General features: G+C 47.3%; 1 protein-coding gene across 3 annotated transcripts in view; it reads left to right on the top strand.

Moving 5' to 3' along the window:
- Positions 1-19,050, top strand: part of LOC112266905 (huntingtin-interacting protein 1-like) — a 48,269-nt gene that overhangs the window by 17,546 nt on the left and 11,673 nt on the right. For 2 of the 3 annotated variants that reach the window (XM_042297250.1, XM_042297251.1), the window contains exons 4-22: positions 303-359; positions 5,161-5,241; positions 5,740-5,816; positions 6,126-6,187; positions 7,143-7,283; positions 7,555-7,612; positions 7,754-7,829; positions 8,088-8,237; positions 8,558-8,658; positions 8,938-9,010; positions 9,153-9,336; positions 9,513-9,601; positions 10,011-10,127; positions 10,555-10,656; positions 11,970-12,164; positions 12,269-12,416; positions 12,623-12,709; positions 14,395-14,502; positions 14,829-14,965. In XM_042297250.1, the coding sequence (XP_042153184.1) occupies positions 303-359; positions 5,161-5,241; positions 5,740-5,816; positions 6,126-6,187; positions 7,143-7,283; positions 7,555-7,612; positions 7,754-7,829; positions 8,088-8,237; positions 8,558-8,658; positions 8,938-9,010; positions 9,153-9,336; positions 9,513-9,601; positions 10,011-10,127; positions 10,555-10,656; positions 11,970-12,164; positions 12,269-12,416; positions 12,623-12,709; positions 14,395-14,502; positions 14,829-14,965 (2,043 nt within the window). The remainder of the gene's footprint in view (positions 1-302; positions 360-5,160; positions 5,242-5,739; positions 5,817-6,125; positions 6,188-7,142; positions 7,284-7,554; positions 7,613-7,753; positions 7,830-8,087; positions 8,238-8,557; positions 8,659-8,937; positions 9,011-9,152; positions 9,337-9,512; positions 9,602-10,010; positions 10,128-10,554; positions 10,657-11,969; positions 12,165-12,268; positions 12,417-12,622; positions 12,710-14,394; positions 14,503-14,828; positions 14,966-19,050) is intronic. The other variant, XM_042297252.1, reaches the window with a different exon arrangement.

The raw sequence follows: 19,050 nt of genomic DNA, 5'->3' as shown, positions 1-19,050 counted from the left end.
TACATAGCCTCTACTTCTATTAATGTATCCTACCGTACAGTGAGATGACAACCACCAGTTTAGCCACAGTAGCTACTACCTCCAAGAAATAGCATCATCCACCATGCAAAGTATCAGCATAGTGCTGTTCACACACCCCCATACACATTCATTCACTTCTGAGGACTCAGGCAATCGCCCAACACACTGGCCTTCTAGAACACACCCACACAATGCATACAGTACAACTTCACGTGTAGTGCTCTCTCTGTTGTATCAGTATCAGCCTTGTCTAAATTTTCTTTCTGTCTCTGTGTGTTCAGGTGATAAAGGACTCGATGAGGAACAAGGCTGACCTGAGTGACATGAGTAGAATGTGGGTAAGGATCAGGACACAGCACTGATGGTTGGCATTACGGCCCTAAGGCCCTTCCCAACCAGACCAGGAACAATTCTCAGCCCCAGTCATCATGTCTACCACTCTTAACCGGCAGGCTGGCATGGACACATTGGCTGTGTCGGAAATGGCACCCATTTCCTATATACTGCACTAGATCCCAAATTAATACATACAACCACTAGCATAAAAAAATATATATTTTTACACAATGTGGCTGACGCAACAGATCAGAACATTTAGCTTCAAACGTATTATATTAACACATTATAAGTGCAGCAATGTGCACACATAAGCACAGATGTTCCAATAGCAGGAAAACACCATTATCAAAAGTGACCGCAAATGTGACTATGCATGTAATGCTTTTATTATTAAGGTGCATTTTTATGGTGAAAATGATCTTCTTAAAGCTCACGAGCTGCTTATGTATGCCAGTTAGGCTCTACACCCCTTGTAAAACAGATGAATGTGCTTCATTTTAAGATATTTGCCCACCTAAGGTATGATACAAGCCTATGGGCTAGGTGTGTGTCTAATGATTCGAAAAAGTCGAGGGGGAGAAAAAAGGCATTGTCTCTTGCCTTACACTGGTCATAATTCACAAGGGATAGTGTATAATTTACAAGTGGTAGGCTAACATTGTCACCCATCAGGCTATTCTTGATTTAATCTTGTTTTTACATATACTAAATAATATATGTGTGAAATTTGTTTTGATTTAGAATGGACCGTTGTCATGCACTTATCCTGAAACAGGGGCATGGGAAAAAAACATGTCATCTATGCACTTAAAAAGGGAATGGAGGACAGCTATCCCCTTGGTTCAATTTCTATGTATTTTCTTTTGTCATTGTTACCCCAGCCAGGTAGGCTATACTCCTGTTGTAAAGATAAGCAATTTGTTGAGTATTAGGAAAGTTGAGGAATAAATATAGTAGGCCTAGCCTTTAGAAAGCTGATGGGATCCTGCTCTTTTTAATAGAGGCCGTAACTCCGTTTTCTTGCGCAATTGCATGGCCAATGAAAATGTTGCACAACATGAGCTCATGGGGGCTCATGAAGTGCTTGATTAGATTTTCGATCACATTTGCATTGATGCCAGAGTGATTAGAGGAACAATGGAGTGCTGAGTATCAGGCAGTTAGCAAGTTTGGTAGGCTACTTATGACCATCGGCAGCATCAGAGCTGGGCGAAGCCGAATTACCGTGACTAAACGGACACGTGGAATTTGACTGCCTTCATGTGTGTCAGTAATACGGTCACCGCAACAGCCCTAGACCCAACTTAATAGTTGATATAACGTTTCAAGTTCGTTGCAGGCAGGCCATGCATGGCCAATGTGATTCATAGGATATTTATTTTCAACAGGATATTTTCTACCTGCAGGCTGCAATGTTTTTATTTGTTGACTTTATGTGGGCTATTTTTACATAGATAGCAATGGAAGTAACTTTTTTAGGTTTGTATCATTTTCATTTAGACAGAATTTTGATTAACCACTTTTGATATACGAAGACGTTATTAAATTAAACTTTTCCACACATGTGCATATGAAAACCATAACTGGCACACAGATTGGTAGAAATGGTAAGATAAATTGGCATTCCACATGAAAAAAGTTGTTTACTGGCCAATTCAGGATAATAACGGCAGAATCTGCGAAGCCAGCAGGAGCGGGAGGAGGATGGTTGCGTCAAGTTAAGGTTTCTTTTTTCTGGTTATCTTGATCTCTGGCTCCCTTTTTGAGTCATTTGTGTGTTTTTTCATCAAACAGTGCGCTTAAAGCATCAGACAAGCTCAATGCATATGTATTGAACAAAATATAAATGCAACATGTTTCATTTCATATAAGGAAATCAGTCATTAGGCCCTAATCAATGGATTTCACATGACTGGGCAGGGGTGCAGCCCAGTCTGGGAGTTCATAGGCCCAGCCAATCAGAATGAGTTTTTCCCCACAAAAGGGCTTTATTACAGACAGAAATACTCCTCAGTTTCATCAACTGTCCGGGAGGCTGGTCTCAGATGATCCCACAGGTGAAGAAGCCTGATGTGGAGGTACTGGGCTGGCGTGATTACACGTGGTCTGTGGTTGTGAGGTCGGTTGGACGTACTGCCAAATTCTCTAAAATGATGTTGGAGGTGGCTTATGGTAGAGAAATTAACATTCAATTATTTGGCAACAGCTCTGGGGGACATTCCTGCAGTCAGCATGCCAATTGCACGCTACCTCAACTTGAGACGTCTTTGGCATTGTGTTGTGTGACAACTGCACATTTTAAAGTGGCCTGTTATTGTCCCCAGCACAAGGTGCATCTGTGTAATGGTGATGCTGTTTAATCAACTTCTTGATATGCCACACCTATCAGGTGGATGGATTATCTTGGCAAAGGAGAAATGCTCACTAACCGAGATGTAAACTAATTTGTGCAGAACATTTGAGAGAAATAAGCTTTTTGTGCGTATGGAAAAATTAATGAATCTTTTATTTCAGCTCATGAAACATGGGACGGACACTTTACATGTTACGTTTATACTTTAGTTCAGTATAGTTGATTTTTTTTTTAAACACAGAGTGTGTCTATATATGGAGAGATACACGAATAACAAACTTTCGGTCTACCAATATTTATTTATTTATTTATTTATTTGGGGACAATCTTAATATAGGGAATATGGTGTGATTTTTAGAACACGCATGTCATATACTGTACATTGACTAGGGGGTAAAATCATGATCACCCTCATTATTTCCCCTCAACGCAATATCAGCGTGGTGCGTCCATGCCGGTCTGCTGTCAGTTAGTGTTGCCATCGCCAACTGAGTAACAAACATTCTAATAGGTGACAGTCACCCAGCATTGAGGTCCTGCTAAACCGGAATCAGACTCAACAACACACACGCTGTTGTTATGGTATTCTAATGGTGCTACTGTGTATAGACAATATCTTTACACTCTTTTGGAGGGCTGACTGTGGACTGAAACAAATGTTTCCATCCAGTTAAAGGATTGATTTAGGACTGTTAATTTGGCATCCGTAAAACGTTTACATTAAATAACCACATTTCAACAAAAGAGTTGCCTCTGGGTTGCAGCAATACAGTGGAAAAGCCAAACCGTTTACTGCCCATGCATTCAGTGAGCAGGATGGACGGGGGAGCAGTAGAGGCTAATGCTGACAAGTAACCTTTTCCTGGAAGTACACTTAGTTGGGTCTCTCTTGGTATTTACTGATGGTACAAAATATACTAGGACTCTGGGAGAGTGACCTTGATGACCAGTCAGTACTGCTTCCTTCCTGTTGTGACAACACACTGAGGGCCCAAAGAAAGGGAAGTGAGAAGAAGCTATTTACTTTATAGCTGGCTATTCATTTTGACACACACACATGCACACTAGGGATGCATGGGTTGACTCATAACCCACAGTCACCGTGGTTATATCTGCGGGCGAGTGTGTTTAGGGTCATGAAATATTGTGTGGTTGAATAAAGAGAAAACATACCTTAAAAAATCCATATGTATCATTCTATAGGCATTAGTGCATGAGCCTAACTTTAGGGCCTGACTGTACGCACGCCATAGGCCTATGGCATGTCAAGGGAACTGTAACCTACTGTTCAGATGGGTTCTATAGTAACTGAAATCTGGACACTGACTGTAGGTCTATAACATCTCACAGCCTTAATATTAACTCCTGCAGAATTAAGCATTACTTACAGTAAAATGATACACCAATTGTAGGCAAAATTTTGACTGGGGAACAAGATTTAGATCTTTTAGCATCTTGAGAGAATGTGAATGTGCATTGAGCCCCTTTACAGACGATACATATCTTTTATATAATGTGTTTAAAATCTGTTGTCTGTATTCTGTCTCTAAATGTTGTCTTTCACTAGCAGAACCATATCGTCAAGTAAAATTGAGTTAAATGTACTTGGCAAATAAAGGTGATTCTGATCAGCGTCATAAAAGCTGATTTAGTATTTCAACCACACAAAATATGCATCCAAGCCGAACTGAAAACTTATCAGAAACATGTTGGGTTGTTTTCACAGCTTTCTCTTTCCTTACAACCGGTCAAACTGATCTACAGAAAGTCTTTCCCGTTTAAAAAAATAATAATTATTGCATTTTCTCCCCAGTCTCTAAACGTCTTTGCTCCGTGAAAGGAGCAGAGATGACAAAGATAATTTTACCAACGTCAACTAGATTCCAACATTCATTCTATCGACTTATTACATTATTCTGGTGAGCAAATATTTTAGTCTTCTAGGCCAACATTTAATGACAGAAGAGAAGCCAAATGTATCTAATTATAGATTATAACAATTACAAGCAGAAATATGTCTAAATCAGGCAAAAAAAATCCTGCACCCCCTGTCAAAAATCGTTTTTGCCGTCACTGACTAGCCTACAGCGCATTTGCTTTATTAGGGGGTTAGGGTCGGGTGTGGGCCTCAAATTTTCACATTATCACATATAGTCGGGTGGTTGCGGATGGGTTAGCAATTGCGAGGGGGTGCAGGTGAACAACACGCTGACCTGCGTACCACTAACAAACAAACACACACACAGGCCTGCACTCATGCAGTGCAAGACATTGCAGAAGAAGATAAATTTGATTTAATGATAAAATACCTTCTGCAACGTCAGCAACTAGCGACTCCTTTGGAACTCTCCCAAGGCCCTGGAGAAGACCATGTCTATCTCACTTTGATCTGGTCGCTCTCTCAGGCCTCTGACTCCATCTGTTCCCCTTTTCCCCTCTGCCCTCAGGGTCACCTGAGTGAAGGATATGGGAAGTTGTGCAGCATCTACCTCAAACTGCTTATCACCAAGATGGAGTTCCACATCAAAGTGAGTAGTACCCCAGCCTGTATGAACGACAGGCTGACCAGTCTCCCTCGTCTGTCTGTCTCTCTCTCTCTCTCTCTCTCTCTCGGTCTCTCGCATATACCCTTCTCTAAGGATATTCCTCACACAGAAACACTATTCTAAAACTAATTGCCTTTTAGAAATCAGTAGTTAATAGATAGCTAAGCTCAGTGAAATACTGCAGGCAGCAGACTTGGTGTTGCTCTGGGGTTTTTAGTCATTGTTCCTGGAGATGGAGATGCCTACTGAAGTGAAAAAAACGAGGTTAAATCTAAATTGTATTTCTTTGAATCCTCACGTCCTATCTCCTCATCTCCTTCTCAAAGCGCATTGGAGCAGAAGATCTGAGGTTCCTCCCCTCGAATCTTCTCCTCCGATACGTTTTGAGAAGGACACAAGGAGAGATGAGACGAGGGAGCAAGAAAATACAATTGAGATTCAGCCCGTTCTGATATGACTCGTTCTTCTCTCTCCCCCCAGAATCCCCGTTTCCCCGGCAACCTTCAGATGTCAAACAGGCAGCTTGACGAGGCGGGAGAGAACGACGTCAACAACTTGTGAGCGTCGCTTGCCTTTGTTGTTTTCACCAAACCACAGAGGGCTGGATCTATAATGATACAAATTCTAATATATCCCCAATGTTCCCTTGTAATCATAATTAAAAGTGTTGAAAATGACAAGAAAATGAAGAATGTATTGGTTATTGCCTTCTATTAGATACTCTATAGCATATGACTATTGTTATATGTAGACAAACCAACTCTGGTTCATTGCTACATAGGTCTTATAGTCTCCTCCACTTTGTACATGCTGTGAACACTCCAATCCAACCCCTCTGTGCGTTTGTGTGTGTCCTCTCACTACAGCTTCCAGTTGACAGTAGAGATGTTCGACTACCTGGAGTGTGAGCTCAACCTATTCCTTGGTGGTAAGCTATTCCTGTCTCTCTCTCTCCATCTCTCCTCTGCAACCACGCTTATCTAAAGATGTTGTGACATAACATGACACTCAGCGTTCACACACAACCATCTGGTTCTATCTTTTATATGTCAGGGTCATGTTCATCCGCGCAGTCAACGGAAAAAGTTTTGCAACGGAAAACAAACATGAGTGTTTCTTATTGGACAAGTCTAGTCCCTTTCTGTACTTGTCCATTCTCTTCCGTTTGGTGCCTAATGAACACAACCCTGGTTTTGGCTTCATAGGCTACGTCCCAATATCCACACTAGCATACCACTTAGAATGTGTGCCCAATAAATTGCTTAATTGAAAGTAGTATACTAGTATGGACATTAAAACAGAGCTATACAGTACTCTCCTGTCTCTCGGCCACTATAAGCTCTTCACAAAGTAAAACACACATCTTCCATCTATCTCAACATGAGTGCCCTTCTTCCTCCATTTGAACACTCAGTAGGACTAATTTCTACCCTGTCTCCACCTCTTCTCATCACACACACACACACACACACACACACACACACACACACACCCTTTGCCTCCCATCAGGAGAGATGTTTTGCAGGCTAAAGCATCACGTCACCCAGGAGCTGAGAGGTGTGTGTGTGTCTGGGTTTGACTGTACAGGAAACCACACCTCTGTGTGGAGGGAACGACTGGGTCTGTAGGGACTGGCATCAGAGCAGGAGGGAGGGAGTGCAAAGGAGATGGAGGGACTGAAAGAGAGCTGTAATGAGAGAGGAAGAAAGAGAGACTTGGAGTACATAGTCATTGGTTGATTCAGTCTAGAGCAGCGGTTCCTAGCCACCTGCATGCACAAACAGTGTGTGCCTTTTTTTGTGTGTGACAGTCATGTGTGTGTGTGTGTGTGAGAGAGTGATAGAGCGAGATGATCACTGATGTGTGTGTGTCATCCCTTGCAGTGTTCAGCTCCCTGGACATGTCGCGGTCTGTGTCGGTGACGGCGGCGGGCCAGTGTCGCCTGGCTCCCCTGATCCAGGTAATCCTGGACAGCAGCCACCTGTATGACTACACCGTCAAGCTGCTCTTCAAGCTGCACTCCTGTGAGTCCAACACACACGCCCCCCGCTGGACAAATGGCAGATTGACAGCCTGAATAACTCATACTTGACTACTAATCTAGGGCCAACAGTTTTTCCTGTGACTGTCCCAGAAAAACTGTGGCTATTCCAAGGGCACGTCATTCACATAATTTTCCTGGTCATATCATGGGGTTAGGAAATGGCTAAAACCTTATTACACACACATTTTCAGTAGTTTCATACACACACACACACATTCCAAAACTCTGATCTGTTTGTCTGTCTGTTCCAGGCCTTCCTGCTGACACACTCCAGGGCCACAGAGACCGCTTCCAGGAGCAGTTCAAGAAGTGAGTTCACGCACAAGTCATGGACAGCGTCTCAAATAGCACCCTATTCCCTATATGGTGCACTAGTTTTGACCAGGGCAGTGCTGAAGGTGTGATGATGAAGGTGGAGTGTTTCATCTGTGTGTGTGTCGTCTCTGCTAGGCTGAAGAGTCTGTTCTACCGCTCCAGTAACCTGCAGTACTTCAAGAGGCTCATTCAGATCCCACAGTTACCTGAGGTAAGGCCTGGAGTCCTCCTGAACTAGCCTGTAGATTAGACAGGATCTCTGCTGTGTATTATCAAGTAAATACTGTATCATTCACACACGCTCACACCCATGCACATGCACGTAGTCTCCTATTTTCTCTGTTGCCCTTGCTTCCTCTTGAGGAATTTGGGCCCAGGTTGCTGTTCAGCTACTTGGGTTAAGTGCTATACAAATACAATTTGATTAATTGTCTCGTGTGTGTGTGTGTGTGTCTCTCTCCACTGTCAGAACCCACCTAACTTCCTGCGGGCGTCGGCGTTGTCGGAGCACATCAGTCCGGTGGTAGTCATCCCGGCTGAGTCGTCCTCCCCCGAGACGGAACACATGGTGGACCTGGTGACAGAGGACCTGGTGGATACCGACATCCCCGTCCAGCCGGTAGCCCATCTGAACATGTCCCATTACTGCTTTCGTTTGTAACATGCCATATTGTGTGTGAAAGATGAATTTTGTGCGCTCGCTGACTCAAACTTATCCCATTCCTGTGGCATGGAATATTTTTTATTTTATTTTTTTACAGAATATGGCATGTTACAAACGGTGCCCCTTCTGTCCTCAGTCTTAGTTGTACAGTATCTGTGTCTGTCAACTTAACCTAATGAAACCTAAAGCCTATAGAACGGCTGGCCGGCTGGTTGGTTGGCTGGCTGGCTGGTTGGCTGGCTGACCGTCTGTCTTGCTGTGTTGGTTCCAACTAGGCTACTGTGGTAGAGCCCAGGTTCGACGACCTCTTTGGCACGTCCGCCGCCACGGACCCCTTCAATTTCAACAATCAGAACGGGATGCGCAAGGACGACAAGTAAGACAACAGAACCAAACTGGCTACACTCTGGATGACCGAATTTGACATTTGTAGGATATCCTTTGTCTGTATAGATTGGTCTGAATTGTGTGACAAACTGAAAGCCCTGCAGCTGAGGTATGGCCTGGGCACACCGCACCAAAACGTTTTGCAACGGAAAATACGCTTTTATCGTTGGCCACGTCGAGTTAGTCCTTTTTCTGTTTTGGCCCATTTTTTTCCGTTTTTTTTGTTTTGCCTAATGAACACAACCTTGTCCTGTCCTGTTTCCATTAGGGACCGCCTGATCGAGCAGCTGACACGGGAGATCCAGGCCCTCAGGGAGGAACTGGAGTCCTTCAGATTGGAGGTGAGGAGGTTTAATGAGGCACTTGAGTCACTACAGAGGCAGTTCTCCATAATGCCTGAACTTCTGAGGCAGTGTGTTTACACACTGTTGAACCATAACATTCTGTCCCTTCTCTCTCTCTCTCTCTTTCTCTCTCTCACAGAGTGGGCGTCTGTGCCAGGCGCTACGCGGGCGTGTCAATGAGCTAGAGGCGGAGCTAGCAGAGCAGAGCCACCTGAGAATGCAGGCGTTGGGAGAGAGCGAGTTCCTGAGGGCGGAGCTTGACGACCTGCGCCGGGTCAAAGAGGACACGGAGAAAGAGCAGCGAAGCCTCACCGAGATCGAGAGTGAGTCCAGAGACAGCCCGGGCACATCTGCACAACTCCGCCTTCTAGCAGTTACCCACTGCCATCCGACACTCCAGTACCCATCTATACCACTTCACATGTGTTGTGTTAGTAAACGTCTGTTCAGCCCTCTGACTGTTGTGACAGTAACAGCGCTGTCTGTCCATGTGTCTCAGGGAAAGCGGTGGCCAATGAGCAGCGCTACGTCAAGCTGAAAGAGAAGTACACAGAGCTGGTGCAGAGTCACGCTGACCTGCTGAGGAAGGTAGGTCCATCCAGACCCCTTACGATCAAAGAACCTCACCCCCCAGACTCATGGTGCAGGCTGACTCCTACCCCTCTCAGCCAGTGCCCTTTTGCTCCCTCACCCTTGGCCCTCACCCTTGTTTGCAGATCTGAAGGGTCTGGATATGTATGAACAGTGTAGTGGTGGAGATTTCACTATATTGCTTCCAACTTAGCGAACTGCAAACATCAGAGGTGTTTTGGCCAAGGGAGAGGGGTCAGGAGTAGGGTGTGAGCAGGGACCCCTATCCATTCTTTACTACAACATTTCTATGGAGAATACACTTCTAGCAGCAATGCTCACACGTTTTCTTCAGATTTCTTGTTTGTAATTCTAAAAACTCTTCCCTCCCCTAAAACATCTTGTGTTTTTCTGTTTGTGGCTTTAGAACGCGGAGGTGACTCGTCAGATGACGGTGGCGCGGGCAGCTCAGGACGAGGTGGACAGCGTGAGGAGAGAGATGCAGGAGAAGGTCAAGGCTGCCCAGGAGGCCGCGGCGAGACGGGTGAGGGCAAGGCACACGTTATCCTGAAATACCATTTCCCCCTCTCTCTCTCTCTTTCCCCTTCTCTCGCTCTCTTTTCCCCCTCTCTCTCTCTCTCTTTCCCCTTCTCTCGCTCTCTTTTCCCCTCTCTCTCTCTCTCTCTCTCTCTCTCTCTCTCTCCCTCTCCCCTCTCTTTCCCCTCCCCCCTCTCTCACTTTCATGGACACAGATTACTTCAAATGTAATACACTTAACATCTTTATACTACAGTACATTGAAACCTTCTCTCTCGATCTCATTGTGTAACTGAGATGCCTTGCTGTACATGTAGGTGTTAGAGAGGTAGGAAAACCCCTCAGAATAAACTGAGGTAGAGGGATGGAGACCTAGCAGATGACATCTCTCTCCCCCTCCTTTCTCCGTCTCTCCCGCCTCTGTCCCCCTTCAGGAGCAGGAACAGGTGGAGCAGCTGCAGGAGCTGCAGAGGGAGCTGATCTCCAGCAGGGTGGAGCTAGACACCCTGAAAAGCACCATGGCCTCGTCCCAACAGGTGGCCAACTCTCTAGCCAAAAACACTCACCCAACAGTACACTCCTCTCCTCTCCACTCTACTCCACTTGACCTCACCCTGACACCTTCATGTCGTCTTTACTCTGTCTTCTATCTTTACATTCCCCAACTCCATGTTACTCTTCTACCCATCTGTCTGTGTGTGTGTGTGTGTGTGTGTGTGTGTGTGTGTGTGCGGAGGGGGGGGGTTGTGTGGAGCATGATCCGACAGTGTGTAGGCAGGCCTACCACTCTTCACTCCTGCCAACCCTATTTCTGAATCAACACACTCCTCTCTCGCCCTACCCCCTTCTTTTCTCATTCTCCCTCACACAACCACTCCCTCCTGTCCTCACACATATACTCTGTCACACATTTCACTTACAAACTCTTTCTTCCCGTTTCTCATTCACATTCCTGTTCGCATGCTCAGGAGGATGCCCACAAACAGGTGAGGGAGAGTAGATGTATGGCAGTTGTCATATCCACATCTCCTAGCACTTAGGGCGTAGTCACCATTTAAAAAGGTGGTATTAGGAGTGTATAGTGTGTGAGCCTTGTTGTTCATTTCTGCAGATAAACACAGGGATAGGTACGATCCTAAAATACTGTATGTGTATCATACTGTTTCTTCTCTTCCCCCCCACACACTTAAATCAAAGTTAATTTGTCACGTGTGCCGAATACAACAGGTGTAGCCCGTATAGTGAAATGCTTACTTACAGGCCCTAACCAACAGTGCAATTTTTAAGTAAAAAATAGGCATTTAGGTAAAGAAATAAAAACAACAGTAAAACGACTATATACAGTAGCGAGGCTATATACAGACACCTGTTAGTCAGGCTGATTGAGGTAGTATGTACATGTAGGTATGGTTAAAGTGACTATGCATATATGATAAACAGAGAGCAGCAGTAGCGTAAAAGAGGGAGTGGGGGGTGGCGGGACACAATGCAGATAGTCCCGGGTAGCCAATGTGCGGGGGCACCGGTTAGTCGGGCTAATTGAGGTAGTATGTACATGAATGTATAGTTAGTGACTATGCATACATGATAAACAGAGAGTAGCAGCAGCGTAAAAGGGGGTGGGGGGCAGGACACAATGCAAATAGTCCGGGTAGCCATTTGATTACCTGTTCAGGAGTCTTATGGCTCGGGGGTAGAAGATGTTAAGGAGCCTTTTGGTCCTAGACTTGGCGCTCCGGTACCGCTTGCCATGCAGTAGCAGAGAGAACAGTCTATGACTGGGGTGGCTGGGATCTTTGACAATTGACAATTCACTCACTTTTCTTCTCTCTGTCTCTCTCAATCTCAGTCGAGTGAGGAGCTCAGTTCGCAGCTCTCGACTGTGGAATCGGAGAAGGTGGAGCTAGCGGGATCCTTGTTGAAGAAAGAGGAGGAGCTTGCAGGCCTGGGGGAGGAGCTAGAGCGTGTTCAGAGCAGCCTGGCCAGTGAGAGGGAAAGTGGAGTGAAGACTGCCGAGGCCCTACAGAACCAACTCAATGAGAAGGTGCGTTTCAGGGGAGGTAGCTGTTTGTGTGCGTGTGGCCTGCGTTTCAGCCTCTCAGTGAGCGTGTGTGATATCTGATTCTCTCACTGACCCTGTGTTGATAGGAGAGCAGGGAGCAGGCCCTGGAGAGCCAGCTGGTGGCAGCCCGCTGGTCCACCCTACAGGGGGCTGTGGAGGAGGCAGAGAGGATAGTCCAGGACTCACTGGCCCAGCTTGATGACCCAGCACATATCAGCTGCACCAGCTCTGCAGGTCAGCCTCTAACCCTCTCCAACCTCTGTCTTAGGCACACCTGATTACAGCTTTGTTCCTGTCTGTCCCTCCGACCGTCTGAGATGATGCTACATTGTGAAACCCGTGCTGTGTGTGTGTGTGATGTTGGATGATGTCCCTTCATAGTGGTGTGTTTGTATGGTGGAAGATGACTCCCCCTTACTGTGTACCCTCCTTGTGTGTAGACTACCTGGCGTCCAGGTGTCAGGCATCTCTGGACTGTATGGACAGACTTCACTCTGCCAGAGACGGCTACCTGGCAGACAACACAGGTCAGATTCAGATCTGCTCTCTTACTCCCTTAGTCAGCTTTGTGCCATCACACACAATCTACTTTCAGGCACCTATCGAAGCCGTCGTCATTCTTGTGTAGCAGGTCAAAAGGTCGCTGTGCAGTTTGACAGTAATTAACTCGGCAACATTAACGGGAAGTGTGTGTGTGTGTGTGTGTGAATGTGTATATATATATGTGTATATATATATATATATACACACACAGTACCAGTCAAAAGTTTGGACACACCTACTCATTCAAGGGGTTTTCTTTATTTTTACTATTTTCTACAACAATAATAGTGAAGACATCAAAACTATGAAATAACACATATGGAATCATGTAGTAACCAAAAAAGTGTTAAACAAATCATATATATTTTAGATTCTTCAAAGTAGCCACCCTTTGCCTTGATGACAGCTTTGCACACTCTTGGCATTCTCTCAACCAACTTCATGAGGTAGTAATCTGGAATGCATTTCAATTAACGGGTGTGCCTTGTTTAAAGTTAATTTGTGGAATTTCTTTCCTTCTTAATGCATTTGAGCCAATCAGTTGTGTTGTGACAAGGTAAAGGTAGGGGTGGTATACAGAAGATAGCCCTATTTGGTAAAAGACCAAGTCATTATTATGGAAAGAACAGCTCAAATAAGCAAAGAGAAATGACAGTCCATCTTTAAGACATGAAGGTCAGTGAATTCGGAACATTTCAAGAACTTCTTTGACTTTCTTCAAGTGTTATCGCAAACACCATCCAGCGCTATGATGAAACTGGCTCTCATGAGGACCGCCACAGGAAAGAAAGACCCAGAGTTACCTCTGCTGCAGAGGATAAGTTCATTAGAGTTACCAGCCTCAGAAATTGCAGCCCTAATATATGCTTCACAGAGTTCAGGTGACAGACACATCTCAACATCAACTGTTCAGAGGAGACTGCGTGAATCAGGCCTTCTTGGCTGAATTGCTGCAAAGAAACCACTACTGAAGGACACTAATAAGAAGAAGAGAATTGCTTGGGCCAGTAAACATGAGCAATGGACATTAGACCGGTGGAAATCTGTCTGTTGGTCTGATGAATCCAAATGAGATTTTTGGTTCCATCTGCCGTGACTTTGTGAGACACAGAGTAGGTGAACGGATGACCTCCGCATGTGTGGTTCCCACCGTGAAGCATGGAGGATGAGGTGTGATGGTGTGGGGATGCTTTGCTGGTGACACTGTCAGTGATTTATTTAGAATTCAAGGCACAATTAACCAGCATGGTTACCACAGCATTCTGCAGCGATACACCATCCCATCTGGTTTGCGCTTTGTGGGACAATCATTGCTGGTTGAGAGAATGCCAAGAGTGTGCAAAGCTGTCATCAAGGCAAAGGGTGGCTACTTTGAAGAATCTAAAATATATTTTTTGGTTACTACATGATTCCATACGTGTTATTTCATAGTTTTGATGTCTTTACTATTATTCTAAATGAGAAAATAGTCAAAAATAAAGGAAAATCCTGGAATGAGTAGGTGTGTCCAAACTTTTGACTGGTGCTGTGGTAAAAATGTGTATTTTATTGTTCAAATACTGTGTTTTTCAGCATTACAGCCTTCAAGTACTTCATATAAAAGTGGCATATCCTGTTTTATTTGTATATAGACTTTTATCCGTTTGACCTTTGACCCTTGCTTCTCCAGGTGTGTCGGAGCTGGTGCGGGCAGTGACCCATCTTGCACACCTGGTGGGCGACACCATTGTTCAGGGCAGTGCCACCTCTCACATGGTGCCAGTGGAGCAAGCGGACGGTGAGTGTGAGCTGTCCCTGTGTCTTTTCAACTGAAATGTGCACTCACAGGACAGGACAAGAATGCGCCATGATTTTAAATAAAGTTTGATTTGATCCATGTCTTATAAAAACCACTACGTCTCTATATACATGTTAGAGAAGTACCGATAATGCGCAGACAGGCAACGATAGCCTGATTCCCTATCTGTTTGTGCTGTCTGTCACCGGGTGCCGGCATTGGGAGGACGGCACAAACAGATGAAGGACCAGGATAGCAGTTAGCCACCCACTTCCTCTAAGTCTCCGTACTGTGTGTGCATCTCTGACCCCTGTCTCTTTCCACAGCGTTGTCAGACAGTGTGAAGGCGTGTGGGGCTGAAGCCCTGGCCCTGCTGGGTCAGATGAAGGAGCAGGAAAGCCTGGCTACGGCAGACAGCGCAACGTTGAGGGCAGCGCTGGATGGCATCCTGGCCACCGCAGAGGTCAGTCCAGTCTTTATGGTCATACAAGTTTTGTTATTATTGCTTTATTCTTAAGAGTACATGTGAGTACATAGTATAGTTTAGGTGCAAATTATTATTAGTCATTTGATTTCATGAAAACATGAGATTATTACACAATTACTAGCGAGTTAAAGGGTGGATGAGGTCTCTGACATTGATACTGATGATACAGAACCATTGAAAGCCTCAGTCAGGCTGCAGGGACGGAGGGATTCATGGATAAACTAGAATAGGCTACATGTCCAGTTGATCTTAAGGTGAACTTCAGAAAGTAAACAATAAGGCTGTCATTAAACACTCATCAGAAGAATCACAATCGAAAAAGAACAATCACAATTTGACTACGTGTTCAAACGATTTTTTAGCAATCTGTACTTGTAACGGTTTTCTTTAGGTGAAGGAGAGGCGGACCAAAACGCAGCGTGGTGGTTATTCATGTTTTTTAATAAAGACACTAGACATGAATAAACTAACAAAAACAATAAACGTGGAAAACCAAAAACAGCCCTATCTGGTGCAAAACACAGAGACAGGAACAATCACCCACAAACACACAGTGAAACCCAGGCTACCTAAATATGGTTCCCAATCAGAGACAATGACTAACACCTGCCTCTGATTGAGAACCATATCAGGCCAGACATAGAAATAGACAAACAAGACATCCAACATAGAATGCTCACTCAGATCACACCCTGACCAACCAAAACATAGAAACATACAAAGCAAACTATGGTCAGGGTGTGACAGTAGTACCCCCCCCCAAGGTGCGGACTCCGGCCGCAAAACCTGAACCTATTGGGGAGGGTCTGGGTGGGCATCTGTCCGCGGTGGCGGCTCTGGTGCTGGACGTGGCCCCCACTTCACCGTAGTCTTAGTCCCCCACCTTCTCCGCTTCCGTGGCCTCCTAGCCACGGCGACCCTACTTAATGACCCCACTGGACTGAGGGGCGGAAGCTCGGGGACAGAGGGGCGGAAGCTCGGGGACAGAGGGGCGGAAGCTCGGGGACAGAGGGCAGAAGCTCGGGGACAGAGGGGTGGAAGCTCGGGGACAGAGGGGAAGCTCGGGGACAGAGGGGCGGAAGCTCGGGGACAGAGGGGCGGAAGCTCGGGGACAGAGGGGCGGCCCCTGGCTGACTGGGGCGCCTCCCCTGGGACTGAGGGCCCTGGCTGGGCTGGGGGCTCTGGCGCCCCTGGCTGACTGGCGGCCCCTGGCTGACTGGCGCCCCCTGGCTGACTGGCGGCACTGGCGCCCCTGGGCTGAGGGGCTCTGGCGCCCCTGGGCTGACTGGCGGCTGACTGGCGGCCCCTGGCTGACTGGCGGCACTGGCGGCCCCTGGCTGACTGGCGGCACCCCCCGGCACTGGCGGCCCCTGGCTGACTGGCGGCACTGGCGGCCCCTGGCTGACTGGCGGCCCCTGGCTGACTGGCGGCACTGGCGGCCCCTGGCTGACTGGCGGCACTGGCGGCCCCTGGCTGACTGGCGGCACTGGCGGTCCCTGGCTGACTGGCGGCCCCTGGCTGACTGGCGGCACTGGTGGCCCCTGGCTGACTGGCGGCCCCTGGCTGACTGGGCGGCACTGGTGGCCCCTGGCTGACTGGCGGCCCCTGGCTGACTGGCAGCACTGGCGGCGCCCGGGCAGACTCAGGCGGCGCCGGGCAGACGGGAGGCTCAGGCGGCGCCGGGCAGACGGGGCGGCGCCGGGCAGACGGGAAGCTCCGGCGCTGGAGCAGACTGGACTGAGTAGCTCTGGCGCGGACTGAGGGGCGGGAGCTCTGGGCAAACAGGCGGGAGACTCCGGCGCGCTGGAGAGGAGGAAGGCTCTGGCAGCACTGGAGAGGAGGAAGGCTCTAGCGGCTGGACCGGGCAGAGGCCTGATGCGTGGTGCTGGCACTGGTGGTACTGGGCCGGGCAGACAGGAAGCCTGGGCGGGGCTGCCACCGGAGGGCTGGTGTGCACTGGATGGACCGGACCGTGAAGGCATACTGGAGATCTTGAGAGCAGGGCTGGCACCAACCGCCCTGGCTGGATCTTCACCCTAGCCCGGCAGATGTGGGAAGCAGCGCACCGGGCTAAGCACGCGTACTGGGGACACCGTGCGAACCACCGCATAACACAGTGCCTGACCAGCACCACGCCCGCCACGGTTAGCACTGCTAGGAGCACTGTAGTGCTGAGACGGCACAGGACGTGCAAGGCTGGGGAGATGCACAGGAGGCCTGGTGCGTGAGGCTGGCACAGTCTTCACCAGACCCCTAGCACGCACCTCAGGATGAGTATGGAGAGCTGACCCAGGTGCCATTAAATCCCTGACACGCTCCGTTGGGCGATTGTCGTGCCTCATGCACCAAACCAGCAACTCCCTCATATCTCTCTCCTCCAATTTCCCCATTAACTCCTTCACAGTCTCTGCTTCGCTCACCTCCAACACCAGCTCTGGTTCTGAGCTCCTCCTTGGCTCCTCACGATAAACGGGGGGAGTTGGCTCAGGTCTGACTCCTGACTCTGCCACACTCCCCCTGTGCCCCCCCTTAGACATTTTTGGGGCTGACTCTCGGGCTTCCGTCCGCGCCGCCGTGCTTGCTTCGCCAACCTCATTCTCCTGTAACCTTCCGCGCACTGCTCCATCGAATCCCAGGCGGGCTCCGGCACTCTCCCTGGGTCGACCGCCCACCTGTCTATTTCCTCCCATGTAGTATAGTCCATATTCTTGCCGTCCAAACCGTCCTCCCATGTCCATTCCTCTTTTCGCTGCTGTTGCCCGTTACCACGCCGCTTGGTCCTGTTGTGGTGGGTGATTCTGTAACGGTTTTCTTTAGGTGAAGGAGAGGCGGACCAAAACGCAGCGTGGTGGTTATTCATGTTTTTTAATAAAGACACTAGACATGAATAAACTAACAAAAACAATAAACGTGGAAAACCAAAAACAGCCCTATCTGGTGCAAAACACAGAGACAGGAACAATCACCCACAAACGCACAGTGAAACCCAGGCTACCTAAATATGGTTCCCAATCAGAGACAAGGACTAACACCTGCCTCTGATTGAGAACCAGGCCAGACATAGAAATAGACAAACAAGACATCCAACATAGAATGCCCACTCAGATCACACCCTGACCAACCAAAACATAGAAACAAACAAAGCAAACTATGGTCAGGGTGTGACAGTACTATACCTACTGGCAAGGATATCAATCTGTACTATACCTACTGGCAAGGATATCAATCTGTACTATACCTACTGGCAAGGATATCAATCTGTACTATACCTACTGGCAAGGATATCAATCTGTACTATACCGACTGGCAAGGATATCAATCTGTACTATACCTACTGGCAAGGATATCAATCTGTACTATACCTACTGGCAAGGATATCAATCTGTACTATACCTACTGCCCTGGATTTCTGTACTATACCTACTGGCAAAATATCAATCTGCTTTCAGCCTGGTTTCTGCGTATCTCTCTGTCTGCGTATCTCTCTGTCTGCGTATCTCTCTGTCTGCGTATCTCTCTGTCTGCGTATCTCTCTGTCTGCGTATCTCTCTCAAGAAGCTGACACTGATCTTGTAGGTATTTGCGTGGTCGTAGAATTCGTCTCCCCGGACGGCTGCCGGTTGGTGCTGTGTTATGTACACGTCTTCCACAACGAGCCGGTCGTAGGGGATCTTGACAATGATCCGATCCATGTTCTTTTCGGGAGTAAAGGGTTGTCTGTTATCATAAACAACATAATTTGGCAGGCTGCTAGCACCGGGGTTGCTTATTGTATTGAGGTTGCCCACTGCAAAGTAGAGTCGTGTGGTGTAATTAATTGCTGGGAGTAGCCTCTCGGTGTTTCCAAAGGAATGGAAGCCATATTCCAGCCGGCGTTGAAACCAACAGAAATGGCGTCTGTGCGGGCATGGATGGTCAGCTGTTGAGCGAACCAGTAGAGCAGCTTGAGACCGTGACGTGGATAGCTGTGGCCAAACTCTATGGTTGTCAGTTCATTGATTGATTGGAGTTCTCTGATAATGGCTGAAGAGACTAGGAGCAGGGACAGCAACAGGAGGACA

This window comes from Oncorhynchus tshawytscha, linkage group LG14 (genome assembly GCF_018296145.1).
Source record: "Oncorhynchus tshawytscha isolate Ot180627B linkage group LG14, Otsh_v2.0, whole genome shotgun sequence".
In the NCBI taxonomy this organism is placed as follows: domain Eukaryota; kingdom Metazoa; phylum Chordata; class Actinopteri; order Salmoniformes; family Salmonidae; genus Oncorhynchus; species Oncorhynchus tshawytscha.
This window is presented reverse-complemented; position numbering and strand designations above follow the sequence as displayed.